This window comes from Pongo abelii, chromosome 4 (genome assembly GCF_028885655.2).
Source record: "Pongo abelii isolate AG06213 chromosome 4, NHGRI_mPonAbe1-v2.0_pri, whole genome shotgun sequence".
Taxonomy (NCBI): domain Eukaryota; kingdom Metazoa; phylum Chordata; class Mammalia; order Primates; family Hominidae; genus Pongo; species Pongo abelii.
This window is the reverse complement of record NC_071989.2, coordinates 37,288,793-37,313,094: the sequence shown is the minus strand read 5'-3', so window position 1 is coordinate 37,313,094 and position 24,302 is coordinate 37,288,793. Positions and strand designations below refer to the sequence as shown.

The window sequence follows — 24,302 nt, the reverse complement described above, 5'->3', positions numbered from 1 at the left end:
ATAGGGAAGACCACAGTATGTTTAAATATATCATATTTTTAAAAAGTTCCATGAAAAATACCCAAAATAAAAATCTTGAAGGGTATAGACTCTGCTTACTTAATACATACACTTTTGTAGCCTATGGTGCTCTCTTGACCATCAGATGGTATATACTACTACATCAGCATCAGCTGCCAATCTTCAGTAATACTAATGTCTTTATTACATCGTCGTGTCCTCATATCAATGCTATGAGGTGTCGAGTAGTTGGTGTTATACCCAACTTAAAGATGAAGGAATTGAGTTTATATAATTTACTTTTCTGTGGACTAAGACTCCACCCTGTTGAACAGATTATACTTTTAAACCCAGTTAACTCTCTTTACATTATAGATTGCTGGATCTTAGGGACAAAAGTAAATATGAATTAAAACAAATATATCATCCCTACTTAGAAAAATAATTTGAGTATATGTTCTGCCAATAGAAATTACAAGTTTGTTTACAACAGAGACAATATTATGAATATATGGGTATTTTGCAGTAATCATAACCCAAGAGATTATCTAAAACTGCCAGATTCTTAAGAGTTTAGTACAAAGAAGAGTAAGAGGAACAAAGAACTACTTATTCTCTATAATCACAGTGCATCAAATTACAACTAATCTTGCTCTTTTAGTAAGTGCTGCTGCCATAAAACATGCTTACCTGAACTGGATGAATAAGACCTTGATTTAGAGTCAATGCAATGACATTTAGGGCAAAGTGGCGTACACTTGACTGGGTGTGAAAAAATGCCTCAAGCACCTGTTTGAGATAAAGCTGCATGATGGAACTACTCATCCCTGAGGAAACATCACCCATTTCTTTCAAGTCTTCCTGTTTTGCAACTTTCTTCCCTACAAAAGAAAGCAAAGGATAAACACACATTAAGAGCACCTATACTAACTTTACTAAATATTTCAAAATTAGGCCATAACCAAAGTCACAAAACATTATAGCTAGTGTTCTGGCTCAATGGTTCTTAATCTGTGTGTGTGTGTGTGTGTGTCTGTATCAGAGGCCCCTTTGAGAACCCAATGAGAACTATAATCTCTTTCCTCCCTCAGAATGTTAATGTTTACACACATACACAATTTTAAAACTATTTTAGAGAATTTAAGAATATGCTAAAGCCTAGCTATAGACCTCAGCATAAGGACTGCTATTTAACTGAATTTCTTCATCTAACAAACAAGGAAATTTAGATATTTAGATTAATGAAGATAAAACCATTATAATATAAACGTATATGAAATTTAAAAATATATTTTCACTTACAGTCTCTATCTGCCTGCTGCATACGTGTATCTTCTTCTTGTAGGTAGGTCTGGAGGTTTTTTAACACTTGTATTTTTAAATTGACTGAGGAGTTCTTATCAGATAAAATATTATTATATAGATTCTTCACTTCTTGCTCGAACATTAGACTTGGATGCTGAATAAAGGCAAATCCTATGGGAGAGGGGAAAAATCTCATCATATATTCATATTAAAATTAAATAAAACATTTAATAAATAGTTAATAAATTATATAAACGGCTCCTTATTTCAAAAAATTAAAACTTAAAATGACTGGAAGAATATGCTAGTGGCCTTACCTAGAGAAGCATTAGAGCAGGTACTTCTTTCCCCATGAATTAAAAACAAGAAATTGCATTTCTCAAAGGAGAATTTCACACAAGAGGAAACCTTGAGGAGGGAGCAGGGCCTAGTGGCTAGGGGAGTGGATTAGGAGTCAGGAGTCTTGGGTTCTATTCCTGGCTCCACCACTGACTTGTAGTGTGACCTTGGGTGAGTCACATAATCTCTCTGTGCCTCAATTCTCCATCTGTAAAATGGGGATAATAATATTTACCACCCACCTACCTCACAGGGATGTTTTCAGGATTTAAGAAGTAATGTCTGCAAACATTTTTCAGATCCCCAGCAGAAGGTACTACATTGACATTATTTTTAAAAAAAAAATCAAAATATATTCATTTGATGAAACAATATAATAAACCAGAGCTAAAAATATCTTCCATTTCTTTCTCATATGGCATTATAATAAGGCCACAATGCTGAATCCTATAACCACAGGTTAATAAGTAGCAATATATCATCCATGTTTATTTGTATATAATGTTTATTTGAGGAAAAAATGAAGATCTCTGATGATAGCAAGTATTATTGATAACAAACAACAAACTAAACTCAAAGCATAGAGTGATCAGATAACTAGCCCAAGGTCACTCAGGATAACTATGGCCCAGGCAAGATGTCTTTTATTAACTGGTCTAGAGGCAATATTTTCTGAATAGCACTGCTTAAGTTAAAACTTCATCTTTTTGTACTCTAAAATACTTGTAACACTATTAGTTTTGCCACTCCATATAAATTATGTCCAGACTGAATATTTAAAGGTACACATTGGCTTGAAGTTAATATTGCACCGGTTTAACTCTTTAGTAAATGATGTCTGAATTTTTACTCTATGTGCTATAAGTAATTTTCAAAAAGGGATGGAGGAGAATAAAATGATAAGGTTTCAATTTATTTACAGAAATCATAAACATGATTTAATAAGGTTTGGGTAACTTAGAATCTTTTCTTACTCATTTTTGTTCAAAAGACTAATATAAATAACTATTCATGCATATTAAAGTATAAACCTTAATCATAACACCAAAATAAAATTTCCAAATAAGTTATTAATCTCATTGGGTAGCTTTACGTGTACAGTCATTGCTCGGTATCCATGGGGAATTGGCTCCAGAACCTCCCAGGGATACCAAAATCCGTGGATTCTCAAGTCCCTGATATAAAATGGGGTAGTATTTGCATATAATCTATTCACATCCTCTCATATACTTTAAATCATCTCTAGATTATTTATATCTAATACAATGTAAATGCTATGTAAATTGCTGTTGTATTGTTTAGAGAATAATGACAAAAAAAGTCTGCACATATTTAGTACAGGTGTAATTTTTTTTTTCTCAGTATTTTTGATCCTTGGTGGTTAAATCCACAGATGTGAAACCCATGGATATGGAAGGCCAACTGTATTTGTACCAAAAAAAACCCAACAAAAACCAAAAACCTGGACAGACTGTTCTTGTATTTTTTTGAAGTGCATTCAATTCAGGTACTTTAATGCCATTCGCCTCCTATTTCCTCATATTCTAATTCCTTCCTAGATATAAGCCACATAGACCTGCCTAACAATTGCAAAACATGTTTTTATTACATCAATCCTTCCTGGAAAAATAAATATAAAACAGGTATATATCCAAATTGTTCCTTTTGGGTTGCTTATTATTTGCTTTTATATAAATAAGTCAGTGTAGATTGATCATTGTTGTAAATAGATGTGGCAGCTTCCTGTAGTGACAAAGCTTTGCAATGAAAAAGGACAATTAAAAAAATGCAAAGAGCACAGAATTCTTCTACATTATTTTTCTTTATCAAAGGGCTTTAATAAATATTCTTAAGATACCCTATGGAGGAGGGGTAGAAGAAAGTATTGTTATCTCTATTTTTACTAATGAAGAAACTGATGAACAGACAAATGGCTTGCTCAAGGTTACCCAGGAAGTCAATGGCCATGACAAGAATGGAACCCAGTTGTTTTAATCCTCAGACCTACATTCTATACACCAAATCCTACTGCTAATAGAAACATATTAAAGTAAATCAACATTTTAGATTCACAATATTTAAAAATGTGCTCTATCCCTCTGAAATAGCTACAAATTATAAAGAAATTTAGACTTACCTAGACCAATGATAGCTTTTGTTTGTACTTCTTCATCTGAATGTTTTGTAAAATACATCAATAGTTCAAGTACTTTATCTTTTATGTTAACCTAAGGGGAGGAAAACACATTAAAGTATTCATGAACAGTAACTTAGATTAATTTTCAACTATAAAGGAAAAAAAATACCTAAAGACAATGAGAATTTGTGTGAACTTTATTAAAAAAATAAGTAACCAATTTCATTTATTTTACAACAGTGGCATTCAAAGTATCAGTCTGTGACAAAGAAGCTTGTTTCAGAATGTAAATCAGTGCACTGTTTCCTTCATTGAAAAAAATTTTTGTAAAAAGTCAGCTGTTGATGTCAACAGTGTGCCTACTGTTACAAAGCTGATATAACTTGTCAGGGAAATTTCATTATCTGGTTACACACCAGTAACAAAAAGGTGATGGATTAGCAGCCAGTCTGAGGACCATGCTTTGAGTAGCACTGTTTTCAGAATTTTCATTAAACCAGACTACTCTAATATGGCCTTCATCCTGGGTCATTACTGTCATTCTCAGATCACAGTGCCATATAGTTCTATGTTTTATAGCATTTTAAGTATTACTATCTTTACCTTGCTGTTGCCTTTAAAATCTTCCAGATCAAAATCAAAATGCCGACATAGCGCTCCAACGGTGAAAAGGGATCTAAGAAGTGCTGGTTTGTTTGTTAGAAGTGAAGTGTTATTTGGGTCCTCTTGGTGTTGACTTTTTAATTTTGAAATGGCACCTAATAAAGATAAGTAATATTTATTTATAATATTTATCTTTGAATTACTAAGTTCAAGTAATTACTACTAATGAATTACAATTTTTTTTTTTGAGATGGAGTCTCACTCTGTCACCCAGGCTGGAGTGCAGTGACATGATCTTGGCTCACTGCAACCTCCACCTCCCGTGTTCAAGTGATTCTCCTGCCTTAGCTTCCCAAGTAGCTGGGATTACAGTCGTGTGCCACCACGCCTGGCAAATTTTTGTATTTTTAGTAGAGAGACGGGGTTTCACCATGTTGGCCAGGCTGATCTCGAACTCCCGACCTCAGGTAATCCACCCGCCTTGGCCTCCCAAAGTGCTGGGATTACAGGCATGAGCCACTGTGCCCGGCCAATTAATTTTTTACTAATGGTTCTAAATATTAAATATGTCTAGAATTATGAGAGTGCTCTTCAGAGTCTAAACTAATTAATGTAAGAAAATTTAAATTTTACTTTTCACAGTGCGCAAAAAATTTACCAACCTTTACTTATCAGGAGATAAATTTCTGCAGTAATCACAGTGGGTTCTTAAGGAAATACAAAAGACACTAGAAAATATTGTTTCTGAGAGGACCACAGTGGATAATCACACCTCATAATTTCCTTGAGTCTAGCCTTTTATCAAATGTGTTTAAAATGAGCTGACCCCCTGCAGGACCTAGCAGAATAATTTTAAAACCCTGGTATTGAACTTACCATAATATCTATTGAAACAAGCCCACACAAATTTAAAATTTTGTGTCACTTTATTTACAACAGCTCCAAGACAGCTCACACAATGTTGCACTACCTAAAAGATATAGAAAATGTTTAGATAAAAGTTAAAAATATACTATTTTAAAAACTTAGCTTTTTACAAATATTTGCTTTAAAAATTTTAATAAAATACATTAGAACTTTACACTAGTGAATAAAGAAATGGTAAACTGAGTGCTTACAGTCATGCCATATTTGATGATGAGCTTCATTAGATCTTCCTCAATAGTGGCAAGAAAAGTTTCACTTGGATGCTCCATCAGTGGTACAACTAGCTCTAGGATTTTTGCAACATTGCAGATAACCATGAAATCATTTTGTGTCTATAAGAATAAAATTAATGCTTTATGAATATCCAAAACCTGAAAAGAAACTATATACAGCTTTACGTATTTGGGGGCAGAAATAGGGCATTTTGCATGTAAAGGTCCAGTTAAAAAAAAAAGTCTATTAGAGTTTTTTTTTCAAGGTATGGAAGGAGAAGCACCAGCATTTCAGGAATATGGACCAACAACTAACTTACCAAAATGTGACTTTGGGGTCACTTAATCACAATGTTAAAGTTATATTTTTTCTCTAAAATGTAACATAAGTCAATTCTAAACAAAGGTATTTACATATTGACAGCATTATACAAAGACTGGTACAGTTTTTACGATTAGTATTTTCCAAACTGTGTATGTTAACCCAGTAGTTGTCAATCAGGAATAAGCTTCTTCCCCCGTATCCTGACACAGGAGTATTTGGCAGTATCTGGAGACATTTTTGGTTGTCACAATGGGAGCCACTACTGGCATCTAGTGGCTAGAGGCCAGGGATGCTGCTAAACAATCTGCAATGCACAGAACAATCCTTGACAACAAAGAATCATCTAGTCCTGTCAATAGTGCTGAGGTTGAGAAACTCTGTGTTAAAATTTTCTATGACAGATAAACACATAGAATCCCAGAACTAGGCAAAAGGCTTCTTTATTTCTAAGAAACACAGTCTTGCTCAATTGCCCAGGATGGAGTGCAGTGGCACAATCATAGCTCAATGCAATCCTGCTCCTGAGCTTGAGCGATTTTCCTGACAGTCTCTCAAGTAGCTAGGACTACAGGCGCATAATACCACAGCCGGTTAATTTTTTAATTGTCTTTTTTTTTTTTTGAGATGGAGTCTTGCTCTGTTGCCCAGGCTGGAGTGCGGTGGCATGATCTTGGCTCACTGCAACCTCTGCCTCCCGGGTTCAAGCAACCACCTGACTCAACAACCCAAGTAGCTGGGATTACAGGTGCCCACCACCATGCCTGGCTAATTTTTGTATTTTTAGTAGAGACGGGGTTTCACCATCTTGGCCAGGCTGGTCCAGGACTCCTGACCTCGTGATCCACCTGCCTCGGCCTCCCAAAGTGCTGGGATTACAGGTGTGAGAAACTGCGTCCGGCCTTAATTTTCATTTTTGTAGAGACAGGGTCTCACTATGTTGCCCAGGCTGGTTTTGAATTCCTGGCCTCAAGTGATCCGCCTGCCTTGGCCACTCAAAGCACTGGGATTAGAGGTGTGAGCCACCATGCTCAGCCTAGGACTTCTTTATTTTAAATTTAAATGTGTATTTCTTTGATTAGAAAAATTAATAAGCATGTTTAAAAAAACAGGTAGAGACTTTTTTAAAAAAACCAAAAGGTAGAAAAGGATTTACAATAAAAAGTCTTGTTTCTATCTATCCTCCAGCCACCCAGTTCATTTCCCCAAAGGCAATCAAAGTTATATATGTATGTGTGTGTGTGTGTGTGTAGTAAGGCTTTCAATGCATGTTTTTAATCTAGTTTTTTTTTTTCCTTTTTTTTTTTTTGAGATGGAGTCTCGCTCTGTCATCCAGGCTGGAGTGCAGTGGCGCGATCTTGGCTCACTGCAACCTCCGCCTCCTGGGTTCAAGTGATTCTCCTCAGCCTCCAGAGTAGCTGGAGGCATGGAAGGAGAAGCACCAGCATGTCAGGAATATGGACTGACAACTAGCCCGCCACCACGCCTGGCTAATTTTTGTATTTTTAGTAGAGATGGGGTTTCACCATATTGGCCAGGCTGGTCTTAAACTCCTCACTTTGTGATCTGCCTACCTCGGCCTCCCAAAGTGCTGGGATTACAGGTGTGAGCCATCATGTCCAGCCTTAATCTGGTTTTTAAGCTACTAATCCTCATTGTTAGTAATGGATTACCGGCATAGATTTTGGAGTTTTTTTTTTTTTGACACAGAGCCTCGTTCTGTCACCCAGGCGGAAGTGCAGTGGCGCAATCTCGGCTCACTGCAACTTCCGCCTCCAAGGTTCAAGCGATTCTCCTGCTTTAGCCTTTTGAGTAGCTGGGACTACAGGTGCGCACCACCATGCTTGGCTAATTTTTGTATTTTTAGTAGAGACAGGGTTTCACCATGCTGGCCAGGCTGGTCTTGAACTCCTGACCTCGTGATCCGCCTGCCTCGGCCTCCCAAAGTGCTGGGATTACAGGCGTGAGCCACCGTGCCCAGCCCATTTTGGACTTTTTGAGCGCATTAACACACTAGTTAAAAACATTCCCACCACTTGGCTAGTAGAAGTATTAATTACAAAAAAAAAAGAAATTCCCACATCATATCCTTCCTTTTAGGATCCCCACAGGATTAAAAAGAAAAGATAAATTCTTTTTAAGTAGCACAGAAATCTTGTTGTTTCCCGTAATGAGTTAAAGTGGGTCTAGGGATAGAAGAATTTTTGTTGGGTAAGATAAATTCATTTGAGAACCAGTGCCAGCATTTTACTTAAAAAAAAAAAAAAAAAAAAAAAAAGTAGTGGCTGGGCACAGTGGCTCATGCCTATAATCCCAGCTCTTTTGGAGGCCAAGGTGGGCAGATTACTTGAGGCCAGGAGTTCAAGACCAGCCTGGCCAACATGGCAAAACCCTGTCTCTACTAAAAATACAAAAATTAGCCGGGTGTGGTGGTGCACACCTGTAAAATCCCAGCTGCCTGGGTGGCTAAGGCATGAGAATTGCTTGAACCTGGGAGGCGAAGGTTGCAGTCAGCCAAAATTGCAGGACTGTACTCCAGCCTGGGCAACAGAGCAAGACTGTGTTTTTTTTAAAAAAAAAAAAAAAGAAAGAAAAGAGAAGGCCAGGCACAGTGGTTCATGCCTGTAATCCCAGTACTTTGGGAGGCCAAGGCGGGGCAGATCAATAAGGTCTGGAGTTCAAGACCAGTCTGGCCAACATAGTGAAACCCCGTCTCTACTAAAAACACAAAAAATTAGCCAGGTGTGGTGGTGTGCACCTGTAATCTCAGCTACTCGGGAGGCTGAGGAAGGAGAATCGCTTGAAGCCAGGAGGCAGAGGTTGCAGTGAGCCAAGATCGCACCATTACACTCCAGCCTGGGTGACAGTGCGAGCCTCAGTCTCGGAAAAAAAAAAAAAACCACACAAGAACAAAAAAGTAGCATTTTCTGAACCTTCCCTTAACATACTGGCCTGGAAAATCAAGTAAAAGAAATATCTTAAATTCTAGAAGAAAAATTTAAAGAAAGATGGAAACCATTAAGTAAAAGAGCAACAGAACAGAATAGGAAAAAATATTTGTAATGAATATACTATAAGATGGTTTAATATCTAAAATATTTAAATTATTTAAAGAGCTCTCCTAAAAAAAAAAGCCTATAATTCAAAGGTAAAATGGACGAATGATATGAAAATGATATAAATAGTGAATTAACAGAAAAGCAAGCCCCACTGGTCAGTACCATGAAAAGATGCTCAACCTTCTTTGCAGTCAGGGAAGGAAACTGAAGCAATAATGAATTATTCCTTACCACCAGTTAGACTGGCAAAGAATACTAAATAATGACAATGATTGTCACATACAGCTTTCCAAAAGGTTGTATAAAACACATCCACCGCAAAATGGCAAGATCAATTAAAAATGAAAACCAAAATAACCATTGTTTCAACCTAGAAAGTCCACTTCTCAGAAACTGTTCCAACAAAATAAAGTCTTCAGTACTTAGGTATTTAAATTGGAATGTTTATTTAAAAATTGTTTGTAGTGGTGATCAAAAGGAAATATGTAAACACCTGCCAAATAGGGAAATGATTAAATAAATCATAGGACATCCATAAAATGGATAATATATAGCCATCTAAAACAAGGAATTAGATATATACCAGGTAATGTGAGATTACCAAATATGCCTAACAAATATCTATATAATATGATTCAATTTTTACAAAACCCGGTCAACTATTTATATATACCTGTGTGTCCACAACTATAAAAGTATGTTAAGGATACTCTAAGATGTTTATTCTGAAGGGAAAATGAATAAAGATGGAGATAGGATATAAAAACAAAAACCAAAATCACAAAACATTAAAAAAAGTTTACCATGTATGAGATACTCTTATTTATATCCAACTTTATATTTGTGTACATACATACATAAAAAATGTACAAGACATTTTAAAAGTGATTTTGTTTTAAAAAATTACTGGTTCAAAATCATGCAAGGACTATTTATAATATAAATAATATATAACAGGTTTCATTATAGTCCAGACTCTACTGGCAGACATGGGGCTAAATTCTAACTTTGGGACTGCTTAGCTATGTGACATTGGGCCAGTTATTTATATTCTTTAAGCTTTAATTTCCTTATCTATTAAACTGAGATCATAATAGTACTTACTTCACAAAGTAAACGAGATAATACATGTAAAATTTTCACAGTGCTTGGTACTGTGCTAAAAAATTATTAGCTATTATTATTAGCCACAATATTAAACAATTTATTTCTGGATCTAATACAGACCCTAAAGATAGAATTAGTGTCTCAGAAGTAAACGCATGTTGTTTTTAGGTATTTATTATTCTTTATTACTCTCCTCAGTTCTTAAAGTTTTCTCAGGAAGTCCTGAGGTTTTCACCTAGAGCTTGTAATTTAGATAATCAAAAAAACTGACCATAGCAGCAAAACAAATGCAATAGAGTAAACAGTTAAAATTAGCTCCTTAGGAACATTAGGAACACGGTATGTGAGAAACCTTTATATTTGTTAAGTTTCTAGAGTATTTTAAAATTTCGAATTTTTAGCAGTTACTTATACTCTTTAAGCTTCAGTTTCCTTATCTGTAAAACAGAGATAATAGTACCTACTTCATAAAGTAAATGAGATTATACATGTAAACCATGTAACTCACTATGCTGTCATATATACTTTAAAATCTTAATTTGCTGGGTAATTTAACTTAAGCAATGTCTTACTACTCACACCTTATTTTAGAAAAACATAGTGTATGTTAATATTAACAGCCTAACATCTCTGGTATGATATTATAGATTTTCCATATTTAACATATTGTTCTATTATAAAAATAAAATATATTTATAAAATATAAATAAAAAATTAAAAAAGACTGTATGAAAAATATAAAGCATATCAACAATTTCCTTAGGTGCCATAAATGGACCTCTGTTAGAGGCTACTGGCTCTCAATTTTGGAGAATGACCGAGGTTGACTATTGTTCCTTATTAATGTGCATTAGATGGGAAGTAATGCTAGTCTTTGTGTGCTTCAAGCAATGGGTATCAATTTTTATATTTATTATATTATAAATGACAGACAAATGAAAAGTAAATTCAGGACCCAAAACATAGTAAATTTCTCAAAGAGAGGAACTCTGCTTCATTCATTTTGAGATCTCAACAATAGCTATAACATTTAGTAAGCATCTACTGAGGGTTTGGCTTGAGGAGTTTACAGCAAAATGGAACCTGAACTTTATGTCAGACTTGATGTTTATAGATCACTTGCTACAAATAGAACATATATCTAAGTAAATGACACAGTTGGTCTGTCAGTGAGAATGTGGTTGACGCATGTGAACTCTAAATTTAAAGCACTTAATGTTTTATGTAAGATACAAGAATAAGACAGCTCTATACTTACACTACATTTAGTGGTAAGGTATGGTTGCATAGTCATTGCATGTTTAACCATGAGCTGGGGTCTTATTTTGCTGAATAAGAACAAAGTGGTTATGCAAGCTACCAATCTTCCAGAATTCACACCTTTATTGTCAGAGTCTGGAAAAACAAACAGAGAAATAAGACACTAAAATATGACAAGGTAGTGGAAATTATACAGAATATTATTTAAATTACTTAATATTCTCCCCTAAATAGGTCCAGTATAGGCCTCAATATAATGAATTAGTAATCCTTATGAAACTAGACTTTCTCCATCTCATTTTTTCTTTGATATAGAAATAACATATACTCAAGATAAAGAACAAAAGGCCATGCTCTCTACAGAAGGCAAGTTTTATACTAATGGAAATTGGGAAGCTTAGGAATGGGCTTTTGGGAATAAATGTCGTATTGGTTTTATCTAAAATCAATGGGCTGGGTGTGATGGCTCACACCTGTAATCCCAGCACTTTGGGAGGCCAGCACAGGAAGAAGGCTTGAGTCTAGGAATCTGAGATCAGCCTGGACAACACGCGAAAACTGCATCTCTACAGAAAAATAAAAAATTAGCCCAGTGTGGTGATGTGCACTTGTAGTCTCAGTTAATCGGGAGGCTGAGGTGGGAGGATTGCTTCAGCCCAGGAGTTCTAGGCTGCAATGAGCTATGATTGCGCCACTACACCCCAGAGCCTGGGTGACAGAGTGAGACCCTGTCTTTAAAAAAAAAAAAAAAAAAAAAAAAGAAGCGAATATGGGAAAAAAAGTGAGCAATTTAGCTGAGGTGAAACTGTGTTTAAGGGTACTGGTACAAAAAGAGACGTTGCTGCGGTAGAAGAATGTTAAAAAATGGGAGCAACAAACAGAAATTGGAACAATGCTATAAGACAGCTCTAAACAAAATGCTGTTCAGGTGGGAAGAAAATGTTGCTAATCAGGAAATACACTGGTTCTTAGGAAACAAATTTTCAGAGGAAATTAGCAACTTTTTAACATTAAGGGACATCAGTATCACCCCTAAATTCCAGGATGGGGAAAAATAAAAAAACGGAACAAGGAGATAAAAAGAAAAAAAAGAGGTACATATGGAAAAAAAAAAAAAAAAAGACTGCATAAAAAATATAAAGCATATCAACAACTTCCGTAGGTGCCACAAATGGACGGCTATTAGAGGCTATTGGCTCCCAATTTTGGAGAACTGAGGCTGACGTTGTTCCTCATTAATGTGCATTAGATGGGAAGTAATGCTAGTCTTTGTGCGTTTCAAGCAATGGGTATCTATATCTATCTATGTATCTATATATACATATATATATCTATATATACATATATATCTATATATACATATATATGTATATATAGATATATATATATATATATATTTTTTTTTTTGAGACGGAGTCTTGCTCTTTCGCCCAGGCTGGAGTGCAGTGGCGTGATCTTGGCTCACTGCAAGCTCTGCCTCCCGGGTTCATGCCATTCTCCTGCCTCAGCCTCCCAAGTAGCTGGGACTACAGGCGCCCGAAACCATGCCTGGCTAATTTTTTTGTATTTTCAGTAGAGATGGGGTTTCATCGTGTTAGCTAGGATGGTCTCGATCTCCTGACCTCATGATCCGCCCGCCTCGGCCTCCCAAAGTGCTGGGATTACAGGCGGGAGCCACCGTGCCTGGCCCAATTTTTATATTTCTTAAATAATCATTTATTTATAATTGATTAAAAAATTTCAGATTTGTGATTGGTAAATAATGTGAGATAATATAAAATATTAAGTACTTAAATAATTTGTGATTTTAAACATTTTAATAAATTTCTAGCTAAAGATTAAGCAAACTTTATGTAACAATTATAAATAATAAATATTAGGAATGCAATACAAATCTTTAAAAAACATTTTTATAATAGCTAAAACAATTTCATTTTGAAAGATAATTTTATATGACTTAGAAGATATCAGTTTTGTGATGAGTATCATTAGCCAGATACATATTAGCCCCTGGATTTTTACTCCTATTCAATATGACATCTAAAATTATAATATGCTATTAAAAGATATGTGGAAGAGGTGAGGCCCATGCTTTTATTACAATGCTCTAGATAATCTTAGTCAGTCTTAATATAATCTAGGATGCAACAAACAGATATCTATATAACAAAAATGTATTTCATTTAAAAGTGAAGTAATCATTAGACAAGCAAAGCCAGAGGCAAAAATGAGAAATTTGCTCAAAATATTTAAAAATATCTTATAAAATCAACTAAAGATCAATATATATATAAAATGTCTTACCAGCTAGAGATTCCTCATATTTAAGAATGTGCTCAACTAGGTTATCAACAAGTTGAGTACAAGCTTTCTTCACAGGTTTATATGAGGAATCCTCTTCGGACTTCAACAACTATATATATATATATATATATATATATATATATATATATATACACACACACAAAAAAGAAAAAAAATCCCGGTATAATTATTCATTAGGCAATAATAATATAAACACATTAAAAGTGTCCATAAGTAATATACTTTTCAATTTGTCATTAACAATTTAATACTCAAAGTGCAAATTAATAAAACAAAAATATATATGTTTAAAAATATCTTATAAACCAGTAATTTACCAATACTTTCAAACAATTTTACTACAAAGTACTTAAATTGCTGTGTATGACCTAAGGTAATATGTGAAAGATGTAGAAAAGATGACCTTCCCTTTCTCCCTATTCCAATCAAAAACACAGTATCACATAATACTAGTTGAATTATTTTAAATAATTAATAACTGCATCTGAATTGTACCTTAAAAGGCAATTATAAAACATAAGGGTAGATTTCTGCATTATCCTTTGCAAAATCACAAACAATGCTACAAAAGTGTTATGAATAATGAGATGAGGATAGAGATAATTCTAAATATAGCTAAAAAGTAAAACCAATCTAATCTTCCATAATCAAAAGTCAACAGAAAAGTCATAAGGTATATCTGTTTTGCTAAGAAAAGCTAGCTAATCTAATTCTGGGGATATTGAAGGAATCTAAATGTGTATTTGATTTCTGTGAAGAGTTCCACTGCTGTTAAATATAACTTTCTCTGCAATAATGGAAGTGTTCTATATCTTTGCTGTCCAATATGGTTTCCAAGAGTCACATGCAGTTATTAAGCACTTGCAATGTACCTACTGTGACTGAGGAATTAAAATTAAATAAAATAAAAATTGAAATTAAGTTAACATTTAAAAAAATGCATGTGGCTTATAGTTGGGCACAAGCTTGGGCAGCACAAGCTTAAACTTTCCCCACAAGATGCATAAATGATTAAAACAACTGACAGCAACCAGAGTAACATAACACACACACTGTCCCTTTTCCTCCAATTTGAAGAAATAAATAAAGCAGACAGCTTCAATGTACTAGGTTTCAACTATGAACCGCAAATTCTTCCTGCCCCACTCTCTAATTTCCTTAAAGCAGCTATTAAAATCACATTCTAGTTTGATCTTTTCTGAGACAGGGTCTCATTGTCACTCAGGCTGGAGTGCAGTGGCACAATCAAAGCTCACTGCAGCCTTGACCTCCCAGGCTCAGCCTCCCACACAGCTGGGACCACAGGTGTGAGCCATCGTGCCCGGCTTATTTTTGTACAGTTTGGGGAGATGGGGTTCTCTATGTTGCCCAAGCTGGTCTCAAACTCTTGGGCTCAAGCGATCCGCCTGCCTTAGCTTCCCAAAGTGCTGGGATTATAGGCATGAGCCACCATGCCCGGCCTAGCTTGGTCTTTTATTTAACGGCAGGAGTAGAAAACTATCCTCTCTCATCCTTGGTTTTCCTTTTTCATTTCCAAGGCTTCAGATACACACAAAAGAATTAATCATAAATTTTGATTCATGACACACTGTTGCCACTCGTATATGCCCTTTTAATTTACTAATAAATGGCATACTTTGAATCCAAATCAAGAACACGAATAATTTTAATATCTCGTATCTCCCAATGTGCTCCTTCCCTTATCCCATTTTCCTGTTCCACACTTAAGGTAACCACTATCAGAAATTTACCATCTCCTTGTTTTAAAAAAAAGTATAAGCTGTATGCTATTTATATTTTTCTTTGATTTTCCACTTTCTAAAAAGGTAATATACTTGATGTAGTCTTCTGAGATTTGCTTTTTTCACTCAACATTATGCCACTATGATCTAGGTTGTTGCATACAGCTGTATTTTACTGATTTTCACTGCTGTACAACACCCCACTGTGTACCTATACCTTAATTCATTTATCCACTCTTTTGTAGATAGGTTAATCCCAATTTTAGTACAATAAGCACTCTTGTATATGCCTCCTGATGCAAATATGCAAGATTCTTTTGTGTGTATATATACTTGAAGTCGAATTGCTGGGTCATTGGATATATACATTGTTCAACTTCACAAGATAATGCTTTTATGAGATAATTTTATGAAATCGTTTTTCAAAGTGGCTGTAATACTTTTTCAATTATTATCTGTATTAAAAGACACTACCTGATCCCTCTTTTCCATCACTTGTGATTGTGTGACTTCTCCATTTTTGTCAATAAAATGGTATAGGTATAGAATGTGGTCTTGATTTATATTCCTTACTTTACTAATGGGGTTGAACACAATATAGGCCCTATATGCTATTTTCTCCATGAAATGCGTATTAATGAACTTTACCTATTTTTCTACTGGGACTCTTGACTTACACTGGTTTTGTAGGAGAGGAGTTCTTATGTATTTATTCTCGGTATTAATTGTTGGTTATATATGTGCCAAATATCTTTTCCCATTTTGTGACTTGTATTTTCACTTTCTTCAATCTTTTAAGGTTAATGGTTTTTGTGACTTGTTTAAGGCATCCTTTCCTACCCAGAGATCAAAAATATATTCAGGCTGGGCATGGTGGTGCACGCTTGTAGTCCCAGCTACTCAAGAAGCTGAGGTAGGAGGATCACTTGAGCCTAGGAGTTTGAGTCCAGCCTGGGCCACACAGCAAGACCATGCCATTAAAAAAAAAAAAAAAAAGTATATATATATACATATATATATACACACACACATATATATACACATATATACACATATACACACATATATACATATATACGTATATATATGTGTGTATATATATATACACATACACACACATATGTAATTAAAACTTTTTTTTTCTCCTATATTTTCTAAAAGTTTTAAAGTTCTCCTTTAATCTACATGGAGTTGATTTTTGAGCTGAAGTAGGAATCTTTTTTTTTGTAAATTCTTATGGACAGTCAAATATCCCAACCCCATTTACTAAACAGTCTTTTCTCCATCAGCTGCAGTGCCACTTCTGTTTTATAGCAAGCATATTCTATATGTGTAAGCCTGTTTTCTGGGATCTCTATCCTGTTCCATTGTTCTATTTAGTACTAATCTACTTATTACTGCTCTTAATTATGTATCTTTGAAAATAACTCCCAATATTTTGTAAGGCAAGTCAGTGCTTCAGCTTTTTTCAGAAATTATTTAGTTATTTTTACCTTTTCTCTGCTTTTCCATATACATTTTACAATCACCTTGATATATTTAAATTTTTTTATTCATGATTTTGAAGAAAGCTCACAGTTTTCCATTTTGCATTATTTTCATTTTAGGTTTTGTAGTTTTATCTGTCAGATTAAGGAATTTACATTGTATCCTTATTCATTATAAGTAATCATCCAAGGATATTGAATTTTATCAAAATTTTTTCTTGCCCACTCTGAAATGATTTCTTCTACTTTAATGTTAACCTACACACATATATTAGCCATGCACTCATAATATAAATAAGAACTAATCAAGGTGCATGAAATTTTTTTAAAGTATAATTTAGTTTGCTCATTTAAAAAATATCTTTTAAAGGTACCAACATTCTCAGTGATATAGGTACATTTTTTACACCATCTTAATATCATGAAAAATTTCAGCCAAACAAAAGAGTTGAAAAAAGTTTTATCATAAACACTCTCTAACGACCATCATCTAGATTCTACCATTAAAAACATTTTTGGTGTGTGAGATAGAGTCTCACTCTGTTCCCCAGAAGAAAGTGCAGTGGCACAATCATAATCCACTGCAGCCTAAAACTCCTGGGCTCCAGTGATCCTCCTGCCTCTGCCTCCCACGCAGCTGAATCTACAGGCACAGGCCACAGTGCCCAGCTAATTTTATTTATGTTTTTCAGAGATGGGGTCTCGGTACGTTGTCCAGGTTGGTCTAAAACTCCAGGCTTCAAATGATCTTCCTGCCTCAACCTTCTGAGAGGCTGGGATTCTGGGTGCAAGCTACTGAGCCTGGCTCCTGGATCCTATCTTTGAGACTTTATTCTGCTGGGATGAACACACACACACACACACACACACACACATATGCATACACACCCACCTATATCCATTCTACTTTCAATGCATTTCAAAGTAAACTGGAGACTTCAGTATACTCCCCGTTTTTTCCTTGAGATAAAATGTACACGCAATAAAATGCACAAATTTTTAGTGTACATTTGCTCAGTTTTGTCACATGCATTTACCACCGTAACTCAAGTCCCTACACCAATATACAGAACAGTTGTTCTCAATCGTTAACTTATATCTGAATCATCTGGAGAGAGACTGTTAAAATACAGAATGATGGCCTCTACCCTCAGAGTTACTGATGAATTAAGTCTGGAGGAGGGCCTAAGAATTTGCATTTCTAATAAAACCCCAGGTAATGCTGGTAACTTTTAGAACCACTGCTAGGGACCATTACTATCATCCCTGAAAGTTCCCTCATGTCCTTTCCCAGTCAATCCCCAGCTCCCTGCAGCCACTCTTCTGATTTTTTCCAGTATAGATTAGTTTTACCTCTCCTAGAATTTTGTATAAATGGAATTATAATATGTACTCTTCTACGTAAGGCTTCTTTTACTTTGCACAATGTTTTCATTATTTATCTATGTTGCTGTATGTATTAACAGTCTGTTCCTTTTTGATGTGGAGTACTATTAAATTGCATGGGATTGTCATAGTTTATTTATCCATTCACTGGTTGACAGAGATAAAATATTTTATCGTAAACTCAGAAAGATCTTGCTCTGGATTACAAAGGACAGGAACAGCTGAAACAGGTTACTCTTAACTGTTTTTCATTGCCTGTATTTTCCTTACAAACTAAAAAAGGGTCAGTCTCAGATCTTCAGTAATTAAAATGAATGGCATTGTAAAATCTATTTAATTTTTGTGTACCCATCACAGGGCTATCAATGTTTTTTTTGAAGAAGACTGTCATAAAGGGCTACTCAATTTATGGTAGTGGTTTAAACTAACTGGAGTACATTTTAGAAATAAAAAAAATGTGAGGACCTTCAAGACAGAAGTTATTCTTCCACATCCTACTGAAAAATGCCAAAAAACTATGAATTGTTAAAGGTTATAAACGAATGATAGCACCATACATTTAAAAATGACATACTGGCCAGGCACGGTGGCTTGTACCTGTAATCCCAGCACTTTGGGAGGCCAAGGTGGGCAGATCACCTGAGGTCAGGAGTTCAAGACCAGCCTGGCCAACATGGTGAAACCCCGTCTCTACTAAAAATATAAAAAAATTAGCTAGGTGTGGTGGTGGGTGCCTGTAACTCCAGCTACTTGGGAGGCTGAGGCAAGAGAATCACTTGAACCCAGGAGGCGGAGGTTGCAGTGAGCAGAGATCATGCCACTGTACTCCACCCTGGGCGACAAGAGTGAAACTCCGCCTCAAAAACAAAAACAAAACATATAATAAAAGCTTGAGTAATATAGTGACATCCTGTCTCAAAAAAAAAGAAAAGGCTAAACATGGTGGTGCATGTCTGTGGTTCCAGCTACTTGGGAGGCTGAGGAAAGAGGACTGCTTGAGCCAGGGAGGTTGAGGCCACAGTGGGCCATGATGGTGCCACTGCACTCCAGCCTGCACGACACAGTGAGACCCTGTCTCCAAAAAAAAAAAAAAAAAAAGATATACTAACATAATTATTTAGACAATGAACAGAGTTTAGTACATGTGGGAATTTGAAGCTATTTTAGTAGTACTTCAAGTTTCCCTAAAAAAAAAATTCAATAAATGGGGAGAGTCAATGATCTACAAAAAACAAACAACAACAACAAACCCCAAAAACCCAATCCAAAAATAAAAATTAGAAATATCTGAAATTGGACTGAATGCAATGCATGTATATGTGCTCATGTAAAAACAGTAAGCATGTTAATTATTCTGGACTCAAGAATTTGTAATAACTACAGCAATCCATTCTTTATATCCTTCCTAGCTTCTCTTAACATTTATGCATACATGTTATAATTGCTCAGAGTAGTTATGTCTCTGTCATATATATATATATGAGTTTGCTTTCTTTCACTAAACCAAACTCTGCTAGTATAAGGAAATATATCACAAAGTCACAATATCACTGGTAAACTAAGTTGCTGGCAGAAACTAAAGTAGGAAAGCACAGAATAGAGAGCATGAATAGGATGGATAAACTAACTTACTGACTAAATAAATGGGACTAGAGAATAAAGATACAAAGAATGTACAAGTAAAACTATCAATGTTAAGAGATTACAAATCTGGTCATGTCCCTTCTGCTTCTAATTTGCTAATACAAGATGATATTATTGTAGATTCTTTTTAGTAATCCTAAATAGTGACATTTCTGATAATTACATTGAATTCTTACTTGATCATTTATAATAACTATCAAATGAAATATATGATTTAGAGCCTTTTAGAAATCATGATGTACCTTCTGGGATGGCTGACATAAACTTAACTAAGGTGGTCATAAGGTTCTATGATATAGAGCTAATTATTTGATTTAGAAAAGAAATGATGCCAAACATATCACGTAAAAATATGAAATGAAAGATAATTTAAGAAGACAGTCTAAGATTACACATTGAAAACACCATGGAGGTTTTTCAAAAAAGACATCTTAAGAAAGTAATGTACTACTTTTACCACCACACCAAAATGGCTAAAGTTTTAAAAAAAGACTGACAATAATGAGAACTGGTGAGGATGTAGAGCAACTGGAACTTTCATACACTGATAGTGGAAATGAAAAATGGTTTAGCAATTTTGGAAAAATATTTTGGCAGTTTCTCACTCACCATATGACCCTGTAATCACATTCCTGGGAATTTACCCAAGATAAATGAAAACATACATCTACACAAAACCTTACACACCAATATTCACAGAAGCATTATTCATTAACACCCCAAACTGGAAAGAACCCCAAAGTCCACAAAATGGTGAATGATAAAGAAATTATGATATATCCACACTACTGAAACTACTCAGTAATAAAAAGATACATTAATATATTAGCAACAAGAATGAATCAACATTCTAAGTTTAAAAAGTCAAACAAGATTACATACTGTATGATTCCATCGACAGGAACAATGTACATGAAAAGGTACAACTACAGTAACAAAAAGTAGATCAATAGTTTTCTAGGGCCAGGAAGAGAGGATCAACTGCAAAAAGGCATGAGGAAGTTTTTTAGGGTGATATCCTGTATGTTCATTGTGTTGGAGGTTACATGACTGTATACCATAACTTAAATTCATCAAAGATCAATCACTGAAAATGAGACAACCAGACATGTGCTTCCTGCTGTGATGCAATAATATTCAACACCACCTATGAGGTATTTGTCTCCTAGATTAAAAATTGAACTTCAATCATATTAAGCCTCTAGATTTCATTAAGAGTTTACTTGAAAACTGGTGGATACAGGAACAACTTAAACGACACCAGAAAAAAAGTGAACTATTAAATCCAGAATGTGGGAGATTCTACAGAAAAACATACAAGTCGCATGAGAAAAGGGAGGTAAGGGGCAAACTAATCTAAGAGACTTAAGAGTATATCAACCAAAGCAACTGCAAACCAACTATAAAAATACATTTTTGAGACAGGAAAATATGAACACTGAATAGGTATTAGTTATGGAATAATGCATTATTATTCTGATATAAATGATAATTTTTTTTTTAAAGTCATCTGCTACAGATAGACAGATGCTAAAGTATTTATGAGTGAGACAATATAAAGTTTGGCATTTGTTTTACAAGTATTTCAGGCTGGGCATGGTGGCCCACGCCTATATCTCAGCACTTTGGGAGGCTGAGGTGGGCAGATCACCTGAGGTCAGGAGTTTGAGACCAGCCTGGCCAGCATGGCGAAACTTCATCTCTACTAAAAATACAAAAATTAGCTGGGTGTGGTGGCAAGTGCTGTAACCCCAGCTACTTGGGAGGCTGAGGTAGGAGAAACCCTTGAACCCAGGAGGCGGAGGTTGCAGTGAGCCGGCCAAGATGGCGCCATTGCACTCCAGTTTGGGCGACAGAGTGAGACTCTGTCTCAAAAAAAAAAAAAAGTATTACGGAAAATAAAAGAAGAAAGAAAAGGAGAAAACCAGATAGAGGAAGGATAGCTACAACAAGACTGGGAAAATGCTGATAATTTTTGAAGCTGGGTGATGGATATTTCTGCCTATGTGAAATTTTCTAAAATAAAAAATTTAACAATTCATAGGGAGATAAACATTTCTATTTATGAAACTTAAAAAAAAACCACTAGTTGCGGTTTGATTCTGTACTACTAAAGGAAATTCTATGCATAACATACTAAATCATGTAATTATATTTTTAATGCAATATATTGATCCATTTATAAATCTTGTAACTATTAATCACAGAGATTAAAGAAAAAAATAATTATCTGGAAAGAAAGTAATACTTTTAGTTAATTATTCAGAAAACTTACTTCTATAATAGACAACTGAAGGCCAGGCGCAGTGGCTCATGCCTAAAATCCCAGCACTTTGGGATGCCGAGGCAGGCAGGTCACCTGAGGTCAGGAGTTTGAGACCAGCCTGGCCAACATGGTAAAACCCCGTCTCTACTAAAAATACGAAAATTAGCCGGGTGTGGTGGTGGACACCTGTAATCCTAGCTACTCTGGAGGCTGAGGCAGGAGAATTGCTTGAACCTAGGAGGCGGAGGTTGAAGTGAACCAAGATTGTGCCACTGCACTCCAGCCTGGGCGACAGAGTGAGAGAGCAAGACCCCGTCCCAAAAAAAAAAAAAAAATCACAACCAGGCAACTGAATTAATTACAGAAATTAACAAAATCATCCAGCCTAACATATTGAAATAAATTTTCCCTACCAAAAGTACTAAAAAGGTTCTTTTAAATCATACAGTCAAAAAAAAAAAAAAAAAAAAAACCAACAACAAAAAACTAACCTATTAAATTTTAGGTTATCAGGAGTCAAAAGAACACTCACGTTTTGAAGGAGTTGCTCAAACCAGTCATATCCAGTATCTCTGCATGCTGCAACCTAAGGGTGATGAAAAAGTATCAAAGTTAGAAGTATATTTAAAAATATGAATAAAATATACTTTTGTTATGCTTTAGCCTGAAACATGTTTCAATTTTCTCAATTCAAAAGTTTATTTTTAAAGTAAACTATTTTTTCAGTAACACAACCATTTACCAACACTACAGAACTTTATTCTAAAAATATCTTGGAAAACACTGAAGCAATTAGTTTAATGTATTGAGGTTTAATATGGCACTAGATGTTTAAAGTGGCATAAGTTTAAAATGGCACAATAACTTTACACTCTGTGAGGAAAATCTGTAATATCTTAAACATTAAGAACAAAAATATTTGTTTCTTATTACCCTTCTAGATGGCACATTTTAAAGACATCAATAGAAATGTAGAAGACGATGTAATTGAATATACAGAATTTTTCTTTCTTTTTTTTTTTTGAGAAGGGATCTTGCTATTATATTGTCCAGGCTGGAGTGTAGTGCCTATTCACAGGCATGATTACAGTATACTGCAGCTTTGAACTCCTGGTTCAAAGATCTCTTGATCCCCCGTCTCAGACTCCTGAGCAGCTGGGATTATAGGCATATGCCACTGTGACTGGCAAAAATTTCTTATATTAAAAACACAAAATGTATAGCTTATGCATAATAAAAAAATGTAGCTAATCCATATTCATAATTTCTGAAAAAAGTAGGCATTACTATCTTTGCAGATTATTACCCTTGGGCGATTGTATCTGTTCTTCCATTTCTCCTTTCCCTCCCTGTATTTAATTGCTGGAGGAATAGGAAAATCTCAGTATCAGTGTTTACATCAATTAATGCCAAGAAGTAGGGCTATATGGAAACATCAACGACATGTTACTTGCATCCCTTCAGCATCTCCAGAAATATAAAGTAAAGGCAGCAGTACGAAATGTCAAGATTAATGAAATATCTCATTATTGTCTCTTCCTTCATAAGACATGTAGGCCTCAATTAGGTCTGGATCAACAGTGACCACACCCTTGTTCCAGTCCTTCTTACCACATCGGTAATGTTTAAAATTTTCCTTGTCATTGCTTCTTTGTCATTGTGTGGAGTTGGAGTAAACCAGAGTTTCTGGAATGTTTCATTTACTAATTTCTAGAAGAAAGAGAAATTTCAAATTAACTAATTATAACAAATACGGCAATTTCACAATTCCAAATTCTCATTAGGCCCAACACAAAGCTATAAATAACTAATCAAAACACAAATTGCCAGAAATTTCTGGTATTAATTTCCTCAGTTTTTCCTAAAACTACTAATTTCTCAAAACTATGAAAATTTTCAATTTGGTAAAGATTTTAAACAATACGAATGGGTGATACTATCCCTAGCCTAGAACTTCTTCATACTATACACTCAAATGTTTATGATCAAACTAAAAAATATATTTACTGCTTTTGGAGAAGAAGTTGTTACAGTGTTTGCTAAACTTAAAAAAAAGGGACAATTATATATATTATTATATATAAATGTAAATTTACTAATGAATTTAGGACTAAACTTAAAATTTTTTTTTATGGATACATAATAGCTGTACACATTTTTGAAGTATATTTGAACTTTTGA

At 34.9% G+C, this 24,302-nt stretch overlaps 1 protein-coding gene across 3 annotated transcripts in view; it reads right to left on the bottom strand.

Moving 5' to 3' along the window:
* The window catches only part of NIPBL (NIPBL cohesin loading factor), a 197,764-nt gene that overhangs the window by 15,428 nt on the left and 158,034 nt on the right, over nt 1-24,302 (bottom strand). For all 3 annotated transcript variants that reach the window (XM_054555486.2, XM_024247028.3, XM_024247027.3), the window contains 10 exons: nt 23,733-23,831; nt 22,654-22,707; nt 13,576-13,684; nt 11,270-11,406; nt 5,503-5,643; nt 5,261-5,354; nt 4,385-4,539; nt 3,782-3,872; nt 1,303-1,476; nt 691-881 (listed from right to left, as the gene is read on the bottom strand). In XM_054555486.2, coding sequence (XP_054411461.1) covers nt 691-881; nt 1,303-1,476; nt 3,782-3,872; nt 4,385-4,539; nt 5,261-5,354; nt 5,503-5,643; nt 11,270-11,406; nt 13,576-13,684; nt 22,654-22,707; nt 23,733-23,831 — 1,245 coding nt within the window. The remainder of the gene's footprint in view (nt 1-690; nt 882-1,302; nt 1,477-3,781; nt 3,873-4,384; nt 4,540-5,260; nt 5,355-5,502; nt 5,644-11,269; nt 11,407-13,575; nt 13,685-22,653; nt 22,708-23,732; nt 23,832-24,302) is intronic.